Source organism: Aythya fuligula, chromosome 9 (genome assembly GCF_009819795.1).
Source record: "Aythya fuligula isolate bAytFul2 chromosome 9, bAytFul2.pri, whole genome shotgun sequence".
In the NCBI taxonomy this organism is placed as follows: Eukaryota; Metazoa; Chordata; class Aves; order Anseriformes; family Anatidae; genus Aythya; species Aythya fuligula.
In genome coordinates this window covers 9,650,522-9,663,895 of record NC_045567.1, presented here as the reverse complement: position 1 = coordinate 9,663,895, position 13,374 = coordinate 9,650,522, and the positions used below count along the sequence as shown (strand labels likewise).

General features: G+C 49.7%; 1 protein-coding gene across 1 annotated transcript in view; it reads right to left on the bottom strand.

The window, feature by feature from the left end:
- The window catches only part of NGEF (neuronal guanine nucleotide exchange factor), a 35,985-nt gene that overhangs the window by 1,617 nt on the left and 20,994 nt on the right, over positions 1–13,374 (bottom strand). The window contains exons 6-13 of the mRNA XM_032193742.1: positions 10,906–11,066; positions 10,553–10,705; positions 8,449–8,578; positions 7,630–7,704; positions 5,530–5,619; positions 3,785–3,948; positions 2,670–2,825; positions 225–304 (exon numbers count right to left, since the gene is read on the bottom strand). Coding sequence (XP_032049633.1) covers positions 225–304; positions 2,670–2,825; positions 3,785–3,948; positions 5,530–5,619; positions 7,630–7,704; positions 8,449–8,578; positions 10,553–10,705; positions 10,906–11,066 — 1,009 coding nt within the window. The remainder of the gene's footprint in view (positions 1–224; positions 305–2,669; positions 2,826–3,784; positions 3,949–5,529; positions 5,620–7,629; positions 7,705–8,448; positions 8,579–10,552; positions 10,706–10,905; positions 11,067–13,374) is intronic.

The following is a 13,374-nucleotide window of genomic DNA, read 5'->3' as shown; positions in this document are numbered from 1 at the left end:
CTGCCCTGCAGGGCCTGGGGAGTGCAGGTGGGCTGAGGAGGGCTGGAGGGGAACAAAGTCAGGGCCAGGCCTTGATAAGTGGCCTTGATAAGCAGGTATCAGGGGTGGAAATGCAAGGGGAGCCCAGGGAGAGGTTCCCACAGGGCCCTAAGGGGCAGGATGGGGGGGATCAGGGCAGACAAAAGGGGTAGGGGTGAAGAGCTCCTGGCTGCTGTGTCTCTTACCAACAAGCCTGGATGTAAAGGAAACAAACTTGGTTCTTCGGTTTGGGGCCAGCGAAATCATCCAGCGCTTCATCTCGCTCCTGCATAGGGAAAATAAGCCAAGGCTGTGCATCCAGGAGAGTCCTGGGGACACCACCTCTCCCACCCACCCAGCCCCGAGCTCCTGATTCCTCCTCTCCCAGCCCTTTCCTGCCTGTCTCCCTGGGCTCCTGGACTCGCTGGTGCTGCTGAGCCTCCCTCTGGGATGCCCCACAGGTGACAGTGCCCCAAGGCACCAAGCCCCAGCCCTGCCCCACAGCCCTGGCTGGCCGTCCCTTTGAGCGGTGCGACAGCAGCAGGAGGGAGCTTGGCCTCCTTCGAGCTCTGCCCAGGAACAGCAGCTCCTGACCCAGCGAGGCCAACAGGAGCGGTTCTCCCTGGTGAAACACTCAGAGGAACATCTATTCCCACAGCCGCTGCGCAGGAACACTTGAAGGGTATTGCTGAGCAGTTTGCAGCTGAGCGCTGTGGCCTACCCAGGAATGGATCACTCGGAAGCGGCTGAGATGAAAGCCCCGTGAGCTCCAGCACACGGTTACTGAAGGCAAGACATGAACCCGCAGCAGGAGGATGAAGATTTCACATGTGCTCGAGAAGCCCTTGCCTTGGCATCCCCTCCTTTCCTCTTCACATGCTGCAGCTTCTGGCTGAAGGAGCAGCTGCGCTCCCGGCCCCGAGGGAGCCAGGACTTTCTCTCTCCTCGGATGGTAGCTTTGAAACCTGAATTTGCAGCACACCTAACGCCACTGGAGCCTCCTCTGGGAGGAACAGCTGAAAGGGAGCTGAGAAGGAAATGTGCTGACAGACGGACCTGCAGAGCTGGCAGCGAAGTGCGATGCCTGGGGCCAGTGAATCCAGCTGGAGGTTGAGCACAGCCCCGCAGGGGCACAAGGGATGGGGGCCCTGTGCTCCGAGGGGCTGGCTAAGATCAGCCCTCGAGTCTTGCTGTGGTGCTGGCTGCAGGCCTGTTCCTTGCAGGGCTCTTTGGGTCCCCCCCGCAGCGCCCTGCCTTCTCTCAGCCCTGTCAGGGGCCTGCTGTGTGCCAGGACTGCCCCTGTGCCCAGCTGTGCCCAAACTCAGGGCAGCTGCTGGTGCTGGCAGAGCCCAGCTGGGGCGCTAGCTGCAAGCTGCCACTGAGCAGATTGGCGCTGCTGTGTGGGTTTGGAGCTGGGAAATGCTGTGAGAGCTGTCAAGTACATGCAGCAGTTACTCTTCAGCATCCTCTTCCCTCTTCTAATTCTTTGCTTTTCTGGTCCATAGCTGGCACTGCCCAGACCTCTCCTGCAGCTCCAGAACAGCACCACCCCACCCCTCAGGCCAGCAGACCTGTGGGCACACCTCGAGCAAGCTCTCACGCTCACAGTGGCTGCCTCAAAGACGGAGCAGGATGCAGAAACACAGTTGCCTCCCCAGGCTGAGGCAAACCCTGTCCTGGTTTATCATTCTCTGCACAGCTCAGGCTCACAGACGTCAGACGTGCGTTTGCCCTGCACGAGGTGACTGACGTCTCTATTTTCAGCACAGAAAAGCTGCAGTCACAGAGCTGGGGGGAAGGTGCAGGTGCTGGCTGTGCCGGGGGCTTGTCTTCCTCATCCTGCTGCTGCAGATACAGATGTCAAACACCGCTGAACAGCGAAGCAACATCAAGGTGAGGGGTGCACAATCTCCAGTAGCTGCTTAACTGGTGGTACACGTCTGCCTACACGGCACCTTTAACAGCACAGATGCTGTGTCTGGAAAAATGTGGGTCTGTTGAGTCTTGGGTCAATGAGAAAGTCATGCACTGAGCTCCAAAACAATCCTGCCTGTGTTAGTGCAGCTGAATCATTTGCCCGGTCTGAGCTTGTTGGAACCTGAATTGAAAAATCCATGAGCCAAATAAGCTATGCCCATGGAGACAAAGAGGCCCTGAGCAGCAGAGGGCTGCTGCAAGGTCAGGATTAGCTGTGGAAGGCACTGAGGAAGAGGCCTTCTCTTCTCCTTTTTGCCTGTGACCAGGAGCCACTTTGCTTTGGAGGCCTGGTCAGGCACGGCTTCCATCTCAGTGGCTGAGGCGCTGGCAGCGTGTGCAGGACACGTCCTGTTTGGTTTACTGCACAGGCTGCAGGCTGCACAGCAGGTGGGCTCCTGAACTCTGCCCCAGGATGCAAAGTGCCTGTCTGCCTTCCACCACAGCTGCTACAAATCCACCATACAGGAGAGAAACCTGCCTGCTTTCCTAGCGCCTTCCAGGAGGAGAGACTGAAGGTGGCCACGGGAGAATGATTTGTAGGGTCTGCCAGGATGACCTAAGGGCAGCTGAGCAGTGGGATCTCTGGCTGCCTGACCCTGGTAAGGCTGCTGCCCTTGCCTGGGAGTAGGGAGAGAGCAGTGCTGCGTGCTGGGGGGTGACCGCATTGTACTCACTGGGACGACGCCTTCAGCATGTAGCTGGCCTCCCGGTCGTCCGCGTTCTCGAGCAGCCTCAGGATGAAGACGTTGGCCAAACTCTGCCCCTGGTCTTCTAATTCCTCCACCCGAAGAAGCCCCCGCGGCGCTGAGTCAAACACTTGGTACTTGTCCCTGAGAGGGGTTAAAGAGAAGCTGAGGAAAACCTGCAGGTAAGGCACAAGTTTGTCTTCATCCACCCAGGACTGTACTGGGGCCAGACCAAGAACCTCTGTATGGGAGGAGGAGAAAAGATGCCCTGCTGTGGGAAGGGATGAGCGGGTGGCTGCAAAACCTCACCGCAAAGCAACAGACCCGCTCCTTGCTCAGCCTTAGGCATCCCGCGTGGCCGAAAACAAGTTGCTTGCTCTGTGCAACTCGTGTACAAAACACAGATGGTGCTCCCTCCAAGGGGACTGTGAGGCTCAATTCATTCCTATTTGTAAAATGCCTCTGTGTTTTCTGGATACAAGCTGCCGCAGAAGCAAAATATTTCCAGGCGTACAGACACTGCGGCGACACGTTTATTAGAAATGTTGGACTGGCGAGATGCTCCCTACCGGTGAGTCTAGTTAGTGCTACAAAGAACGCGCTGTTCTCTGGGACCCGTCTGTTTGTGCTGCTGTATTTCACTGGTCTCTAGGTTCACAAAACATAGTCCTAAGCACGATGACATTCCCCTCTGCCTGAGGCAGGTTATACCACGTCAAATATAACCGCTAGCCTCAGGCCTAGATTTATACCCCTCCCCACTGCTCGAATTTTCTAGACTCCTTTCTTAGAAATGTAACTGACTAAATCTGAGCTGTTCCTCTGGCAGTGAGGAGTCAAAAAAGCACTTCTTGACAGGAAGACAGGCCTCCTGGATCAGCCCGCCAGCTGATGAAACTCAGTGCCACTCTGCAGGAACTGGTGGATGTGTTTGCTGCTCCTGCTGGGAGACCTGCCCTGAAATCTGCACAAAGCTGGCAGAAAGCCCTGTTTGCCATCAGGTTTCAGCTGGTGAGCTGCACCACCCATGAACAGCCAGTGCTCCCCACCTGCGCTTACAAAGGGCTTAAGGTGCCTGGGTGCCACCTGAATTCTCCACTTACCCAGGAATTTGCCGGCAAATTACCAGCAGATCGTTGAAAAGGAACAAGTAGATTTCTCTGAAGAGCTTCTTGGTGCGAAGCGTTCGTGATGTCTTGGGACCATTCATTTGCTGCAGTTCCCCCTGTTTCAGCAGCCAGCGGGAGTGAGAGATGATGGGCACGGACTAGAAGTTTGAAAAAAGACAGCAACAGTGAGAAGGGCGATGAATCCATGGCTTTTGCAGTTAAGCAATGGGCCACAAAGAAGGAATTTCAAGTGAGCTCCCATCACATCATCTCCCGCCACAGAGGATGGATGGAAGGCTGCACAGAGAGCGCAGTGTGCTCCTACAGCCCCGCCGCAGCCCAGCACAGGGAGTAACAGAGCTCAGACAGGGGCACAAGCAGGGGCCCAAGAACAAACAAACAGTCCAGGGCAGTGGTGCTCGAGTGCCCAGTGCTGGATTTAAACACCAGGCTACGCCCTGCACAGCCTGATCCAGTCTCTGGAGCATCCCGTGTCTCCTCACCGAGCCAGGGAGACTGGCTTTCAAAACATGTAGTTGGCTTTTGTGCTGTGAAAAAAGAAGGTTAAGCAAGTTCTCAGGGGACGGCTCTGTCCCAGCCAGGAGCAGCCACAACAGCATTTATGCTGGAGTTTTACAAAATATTATTTTAAAAACAGAAGCCCAGAACACAGCATTTCTTATATTAGGACACTACATTTTTGGTCAAATGACTGAAATACTTGAAAATATCACCATAACTGCTACCCCTTCCACCTTCTTTCCCTTCCACGTTTGTCACATGCCCTGTGGTGCAGTCTTTCTGTGCCCCTGCATTATTTTCACCAGAGGAGCCCTGCCTGTGTCAGTGCCCAGGGTGACCTGCTCCAGCCTGCCCTTGCAGCCTCAGCTGTGCAAGTGATGAAGGCAGTCTTGTGGCTACTGCAACCCAAAGGTGGCCTGAGGGCCGTGGTCTAGCCCAGACCCACTGGTTTTGGGGTTTGGAAAATCAAATTCTTGGGGTGCCAAGTGTGACCTTCCAAACAAATGGTCTCAATTTTTAATTTATTTTTTAAAATTTTCTTTTAAATTTTCTTCAGTTTCTCGGGTATGTATACAGGCTGCTGGGAAACTAAATATGTTCCTTAAAGTTAGTGAAGCACACGGATCTGAGGAGTGCTTTCACAGCACTCATGAAAAGAACCAGTGACTTTATACTTAGCACTGGAGTTTCCTGGCATGTATTAAATAAGATCTGGTCAGACATCCCTAAATATTCAGTCATTCCTTGAGTGGACCCAGAACAGATCAGCAGGTGATTAGAGGCATAATGCATGAAGACATGGATGAATTAAATATAGGGGGACAGCCTTCCAGCCTTCATTTTGGTATTTTCCAGCTTTGAAGTGTTTTTCTTTGTAGATTTAATCTTCCTTTAATGTCACTTGTAATGTAAAATATAGCTGCCAGTGCATCACAGCTCTGTACACATGCAACACGCTGCCTCTAGCGCTGCCCCGGCAGCTGCAGCGCAGTGCACTGAGCCCACAGACACCGTCCTGGTGCCCACGTGGGGGCAGTGCCTGTAGCAGCACATCTCCAAAGTTTCAAGCAGGACAGCGTGGACAGGCAGTGCACAGCCACAGCTGAACGTCACTGCAGGGAGTGCAACTGGGTTACCGCTGCTGGGTGTGCGTGTGCAACACCTGGATGCTGTTGGTTCACTGTCTGCAGGGGGTTGTTACCAACCCATGCTTATACCTTGATCTTAAATTCCAGTTTCTTCTGGATGCTGATCATCTGCTCTGTTCGGCTCATCTTCCTGACACCTTCGTTACACGCTTTCACCACCTGGAGAAAGAATAGGAAGATTTGTCTCCAATGGCCTGAACAGGTAAATGCACAGAAATGCACTTTCTGCAAAGCACAGAAAGGCCTGACCTTGACAGGGGAAGTGCCTTGCTGTAACAGGAACTGAACAAACCAGGCTCATACACCGACACTATATTCATGTGAAAAAGGGGAGGAGAACAAAACAGAAAAGAAAAAAAAAAAACAAAAAAACAAAAAAAAAAAAAAAAAAAGCACCCAGAAGACGTTACAGCCAGAAGCTGAAGATCAGAACATGTTAGATGGCTGCCTTTGGTACTGAATAAGACAGTGCTAAGCAACACTTCTGGCTGTGCAGCAAAGGGAACAGCTCGTTTACCAGATTCTGACACACCATGCATCTCTCCCATCTCCAGCATTTGGAAAAGAAAAAAAAAAGGTACATGCGCAGTATTATCTTCAAGAAGAGAACAAACCAAAGAGCTTCATTTCGAAGGCAGAAATGTTGTGGTTCTGCCAAGCAGCACCAGCTGCCACGGCTATGATGGAATGTCCCACAAAAGAGATGTTCATTGTGGTCCATCTGGGTCCAAGTACAAACTTTTGACAGAAAAAGTACAATGTGCAGGCACTACCCTGTTACAGGGACCTTAACCTAGATGCTACTGCTTCTTTCATAAGGAGCAACTCTCTCGAGAACTGGTTAGGTAGAAAAATTATGTTGGAGAACATGCTCCACTTTGTGCACTGCTTCTGTTACTGAAAATCCACCAGAACATCAGCAACTAAAACCACAATCTGCTCCTGCCTATCCAATAAGGTACTTGCAGTGAAAATTAAGCACTAGCTGGCCTCTGCTGTAATGCCTGTATCTAGCTGGATGCTAGGCATCTGAACTTAAATGTTTTCAGGTAAGTAACCATAAGAAGGGAGTTAGGAAATCGACTAGAAAATGAGCATTTTTGCATCAGCAATCCTTGTCATCTGCATGCTGCAGTAACAGCCTTCCTCAAACTTTTAACCAATGTTAAAAGCAAAATAGGCTGGTAGATGCATCGTCATTGTGCAAATATGAAGCAACATACATGTAGAATATCTTTGTTGTTAAGGCCTCTATTTTTATTCCTAGAAATCTCCCAAGTGTAGACTTCGTACACTAGTTTAGGGTAAATCCAACACTCATTTTGTTTTAGTATTTCAGTCATAAGCTGCAACCATATCCTCAGGCTGATACTCCTTCAGGCTGATGCTCTAGCACAATTTTCAACTTGAAATGCTTATTCTGAATTGCAGGATTCAAGAGCTACTCCAAGCTTCTGAAGGTCATTAAGAGAAGGGGATTCAAAGACCTCGGTCCCTGTAGTGCCCTGTTCCAGCCACGTAGCTGCCAGCAACTCCAGATGGCATTCCAGACCTGTCAAACGTGTCGATCAAAGGGGGGATCACCCTGTATGACCGTGTCAGGAACAGCCCCGCTGCAAAACAATGCCTGTCCAGCACTGTGCACGGCAGTAACAAGCACAACTGAATTGCACCTGGACATCAGGGATTGTACCATCATCAGCTGAAAGGGATAAAAGCAAGTATGTTCATTTCATTGAGAAACTTATTCTAGGTCAGAGGAAGAGACGTGCTGCATTGGAGGAAACCTGATACAGTCATACTTGACTGCCTGTTGCAGCTAATCACATCTCTCAGTAGGATCCATCGCCCTCAGGCATCTGCAAAAACACCTTGTATTCTTGAAAACCCCAAGGGAAAGCATTGTCTCAGCCCTTCCTAGAGAGGAAACATATGTATCTGTTGTTAGTAAGGGATTTTTTCCCTGACTGACAATAAATAGCTGCTGCGTTGGTTCATCTTTGAGAGCAAGGAAGACTTTAAAAAAAAATTACTCTTGAAACATAGCGTTGGGATTTGAAGGAACAGCTCCAGGAGTGAACGAATGCAGTTTGTAGGTCTCTTCTGGGGAGAAACTGGGCATACTTGTTTAATCTTAATGGCCTTCAGGTGTAGTTCATTCACGCTTACCGTTTCTAGCTCCTTATGTGCATCCAGGGCAGTGGTTTCCCTCTCAGACTTCTCTTCTACTTTCTTCAAAATATTCTGTAGGGGAGCAAAGGCTGTGTTAACTTTCCAATCTGACAGCATGGAAAGGTCTTTGCTATACCTGGAGTTATTTCTGGCCATTGGCCTAATTACAGGGTGGATGATAGAGTACAGGGACTCACCTCTTAGCTCCTGTTTTTCATTAAAGCTTGTTCCCATCTGACTACTACTGAATATCTAAAAGAAGTATAGCAGGCAGACCCCTATTTTATTTAAAAAAATAGCTAGAGCTGGCATTAGCAGGTAGTGTCTGCTAATCCAAGTTGGATAAGATCTTTTGGGACTGAGCTGCCTCCTCATCCCTAGAAGCATGTCCTCCAGTGCAATGCTCAGACATGCTGGCAAAGCACAGCTGCCACAGCCTGGCCCAAGCCACCATGACTTGGGTATTACACACAATTCTGGAGCTGTTCTACACTGTGCACCTGTACATGAGCAGCCTAACCAATAGGCAGGTGGGTTAACATACCACTGCTACCCCTTCTAGCAGCTCTACAGCAAAGCTCTTCTTCAACTCTCATTTAGTAAAAACTACAAGGCAAATTCAACATCCAGTTGGAGATGTTCTCTCTGTGACTGAAAACTTTTCCAGAGCTGACAATGTCTTATTCTGTGGAAAAGCTTCACCCAGCTCTAGGGCTGCTCTTGGCTGTTTGTAAGCCTTGTTACGAACCATTGGACATGAGAACTCCAGGAGTGATGCAGAAGACCTTTGGACGATACAGAAGAGCAAAACTCTACCTGCACAAGTAGCTTGAGCCGAGTGATCCTCTGAAATGGCAAAATCAGGAAGGAAGAAAAGGACAGGCCTTTGCACTTGGGATCCAGCTCCAGCTGTGAGATCACTTCCCGGAAAGCTGGCTTGTCCTGGCTGAGGAGAGAAAGTGAGTGAGTGCCACCTTGCATGTGACTTCGGTGTGTGGGTGGTGACCCAAAAGCAGCCTAGTCCCACAGGCAGCATCTGCCTCGCTTCTCCCAGGAACAGAAAGGAAGGGAGGAGGAACCAAATGCTGCTAGGTGTATTTTGGTTTGAATCCAGAGCTATTTATAGAGTTGGGGGATGGAAAAAAAAAAGTCTTTTAATGTACAAGCCATGGTAGCATGTTCACATGTGTAGCACATCTAGCTTAGCAGCATACGCTGTGTGCGTAGGTGTGTGTGAATGGGGTGTGTGTCCAAGTAGATGAGTCACAAGCATAATTATATATTTTTACACAGTTGGATCTCTGTGACAAGGTGAAATTCACACAGTCATAAGAACAAGACAAGCCACAAAACTTGGCTACTCCTGGCTGCTTAGCAGGAGGATGGAAATCATTATCTGGCCTGAGAAGAGCACAGGCCATCCCCAGGCCATCCCTGACTGTGTTCGCAGCAGGTGAGGGCGTTGCTGAGCCCCAGACGTGGCTGCACTGAGCTATTTCACAAGCCCCAGCTGCTGCAGTCAAAGCCAGCACCTCCTGGTGACTGTGAGGGCCAGCCACGTGGAAGACTTCTGGAGTCCTGGCTAGCAAAACCAGCAGGGATGAGAAGATATTTCTAATCATGCAGAACCTGTCTTCACTGCCTGTGACTCGCAGCACTCCAAGAGAAGCTGCTCCGAGTGCTTCTCCCACTGCAGCAGGTACTTGTGTCACTGTGTCATTTGCCAGAGCCACAGCAGAACGGACCTGAGCGTGTCTGAGAAATGTAGCCAAAGTGGGGGCAACTGTGGAACACCTGAGGCTTCAAGTTCAGCCAAGTGCTGTGAAACTCTTGGGCTAGCTTGGAGCCTGAGGAAGAGAGTCTATTCTTTTCAACGTCCTCCATATTCTCTCTCAGATGAAAAAAAGGCTGCCCTCTCAATTCGTATCTAGGAATACTTCCAACTCCAATAGGTCCTTTACAAGCTCAGGTAATCCAGCCTACTGCTGGTTCACTTCTGAGTATTTAGCTAATGACTCTGGACACACTGTTTATATTGCTCACCTCTGACTCAAGGAAACCCTGCAGTACCCTCCTTTTAGAGAGAACAGTTGGCCAAGCTCAGCAGAGGCTGCTTGGAATGTTTTTTTTTTTTTTTTTTTTTTCTTTTTTGCCTCAAAAGCTGGAGATCAGAGAAAGGAAAGGATTAGGGCTCATTACACTCCCCCGAACCAGCTGCTGCTATGGGGAGGAAATATAGTGCAGCATGTTCACTGGGCTGTCCTGGAGGAATCCAGGCCATTGTAACTGAAGAAAAAATTAATCCTCCTGCTCGAAGACAAGCCTGTAGGGCACTCTTCGTTTTGAGATGGTAGAATTCCTACTGGACCAAAAGACTTGCTGAACTTGAAAAATAATGCAAAAATATCTTGGATTATATCCTCAGGCATTGTGCCTCTATTTGTAACACCAGAATGTGATGAAAATGGCTTTTTTTTTTCCCTTTTAAGAAAGTTTAGTTCTTTTGAAAAAAAGTATCTCAACTTTGGGAAGGTTCAACCCTTCTGAGAAGCTCTGGAAAAGCAGCGGCTGCTCTTGCCTTCAGAGAGTTGCATCATATCCTCAGCCTTTCAATCTCTTGTCTCTGCTTGCAGTTTAAAAACACATGCTTTCACAAGCGTGTGTTCTCATGTCCACCGAAAGCATTTCCCACAGCTGGGAACTGCTAGCTCTGAATTCACTTGGTATGCTCCTTGCCTACTCTCTCACCCCACCCTTACCATAAAGCCTTTTAATTATATTTTCTTTTCTATAAATGCAGAGTAAAATCAGTGCAGAGGGAAGTCCTGCGTCTGTACTATTTAGCAATATTGAAATTACTGCTCAATCAATGGCGTGTGTGACTTTGGAAAGCAACACAACATCAAGCACTGGAACTCACAGAAGCTGCTTGTAAGCTCTCTCCTGGTAGGTCTGGTTGGAGACGTAGGTGATGTACACAGAGAAGTGATTAACGGTGTGCTGGTAGACGATATCGCACACATCCGAGATCACAATATTCTCCTCCACCCGTTGCTCAAGGTCCAGCAGGAAGCTAGATAAGAAAATCAGCACTCATTATGACCTGCACGTTCAACATAATTCCCAGTTTCTGCCCCTGGGGCTGAAAGCAATTAACGTGTCCGCAAGCTTTTTGAAAAGGCTGGGTAGCAGACTGCTCAGTCTGCTCTCTGAACAAATTTAGCTGAAGAGATGCCGTTCAGCTAGCCAAAAATCCAGCGGCAGGTGTCTTACCGCTCACTGACAGCCATGACGTCCAGGACATTGGAGAAGAGGATGTGTGCCTCAGACTGGTGTAAGATCTTTTTCAGGCGTTCGTTCTCCATGAAGTGAGACACCAGCAGATTCAGACTCTTGTAATACGAGGCTTCGGAAGTAACCAGCTCAAACATTGCCTGGGGGAGAATCCCAAAGAAGGCCATCAGCAGGTACCTTCTACTTTCACAGTGTTAATGGGAACATCTGTGCTGCATGGAGCCGTGGACATTGCCCCCACCCTCCAGACCCCGCGTGCAGGGAGAGGTAAGCGTGCAGGGGTATTTTCCATGTGTCACATAGGAGAGGAGATCTTCCCCATCTTCCTCTCCTCTCCCCTAGGCTGTTTGACCACATTTCCTTCCACTGCACCTTCCCAGCAGAATTCTCTGTCTCTCAGATGAGCAGTCCCACATGGTGCACACATAAAAGCCCTTCCTACACCCCCCCCAGCAAGTCCCCTGCACCCCCTGCCACCATCCTGCACGTTCCTCTCCCCCACAGGGAGTTCCCTTTGGCAGTCTCCACACCCCTTCCACCCCTTTTTCCGTACTGATCCCGCAGCCCTGGCTTGCCATGGCTTGTTGTGCTCCCAGCAGGGTCTCCTTGCACCACCTCTGCCTGTTTTAGAAAAGCCCAGGGCATGGGTTGGCTGCACAGCAGCACCCTGTGGTCCCAGCACGTGCTCCTTGGGGCACAGTGGATACAAATGCACAGCTGTGGTGCTGCAAAGCCCTGCATGTTCCCTGAAAAAGCCCAGGTGAGGCTCCCTGGCCTAGCCCAGCCATACACTTTTCTGACCCACTTCACTGAGGAGCGGGACAAGGCACAGCAGTCCCGAACTGTTACTGTGAGGTATAAACAATCTCTGAATTTCAGCACTTGCTCTTCCCATTAATAGCGAAGTCACTGGCATAAAGCCCAGCTTCCTCGGGCCAGGGATGTGGTCTGGGGAAGCAGAAGGACAATCTGATGGCTTGATTCAGAGATACATCTTAACGAGGTGAGGATGTAAAGCCTTGTGTACAGCAGGTGCCAGAGGGACAGTGCACTATTGCTACACAGAGTAATTACACTCCAGGCTGCGTGCAGAGGTCGATAAAGCAAGTGGTTATTGACACAAATACCAAATCCATTCGTTTAAGTAAGATTAATTTAAGATTCTTGCAAAGGCTTTGACATGGCAGAAAATCATTAGCTCCTTCAGGCATCTCTTGATGAAGGTGTGTCCTGGGGCTGGGCCGTGCTGCTGTTAATGAAAAAGGACCTTTTGGTAACAGACGTCTCACTTCCTTGCCCCTAAAGCTGCTCCGGCAGTGCAACTCTCTGAGTGCCACCAGCTCTGAGAGCCTGCATGGGCCCAGCCAGAGTTGTTAAAGTAGCAAAAGAGCAGCAGGTATGTGCAGTATTTTTTATTTTTTGCTGCACATATGGAAAAGTATCTTCCAGGTTAGCAGGGGGTCTTGTGGACTGATTTATTTTGTTTCTCTTTTTAAAGAAATGATTTGAAACTCTCCGCTGATCAGTATTTGGGCTTTTCCTGGAGATGTTGCTGTGCATTACAGGAGGACCCAAGGTACAGAGACCTGGATAACAGTCCTGATGCTGCTGCAGGGCAAGAGCTGGGGGGATGAGCACAGTGAGGAGGGACTGTAACCAAATCCAGAACTGCTGAAGTTTCAGTTGAATTGATGTTTCCATTCTTTGTATGGTTAACAGCATAAGAAATAGTTGCAGCGGGCAGAAAGTCGGATGGGCCTCTAAGCAGGTGGTCCTGTCCTGTGCTGCAGGAGGCTGTGCCCATACAGCCCCTGAAGGGAGACAAAGCAAAGGATGCAGCTGGGAATGGAGTCACTTAGTGCATGGGGAACAGCTGGTGTTTGAGGAATAAAAGGATGTTTTATTTTCTTCAAGAACAGGTTCCCAGTAAGAAAAATGGATGACTGGCTAGGTGTCCAAAATACACTTCTTACAGTAGCTTGTTTTAATAGCTGAGAAGAATAGGTAAAGATGCAACGAAGAACAAGATGGGATGTGTAGGGATAGCTTATTCCTTCCCAGTACCCTGAGGACTGATACTGCCAGTCATTTCACTCTGCAGCTTTCCAGCTACTCCAGGCCAGGACTTTATTTTCTGCTGGGTCTTTGCAGGATGACCGTGAGAGTCAAGGTTAAGATCTGCCGTGTTATTAAGGTCTTTAAACCCTCTGACAACTTGCCTAATCCATAAGCTTGCTTCCTAACGTGCAGACACAGAAGTTCCCACTGCCTCTGTTTGGAGAAATTAATTTGTGTTTGCTGCCCAGCATGGTGTGGGGGTGCTAAGGGAGTGCAAGTTGCAAGCAATACTGAAATCCAGAGTGAAAATATCACGGGGTTCTGACTTAAAGGAGATGCCAGGGAAGGCAAGGTTATCTCTGCTGGTCAGGACAAGCTTCTCTGAGTGTT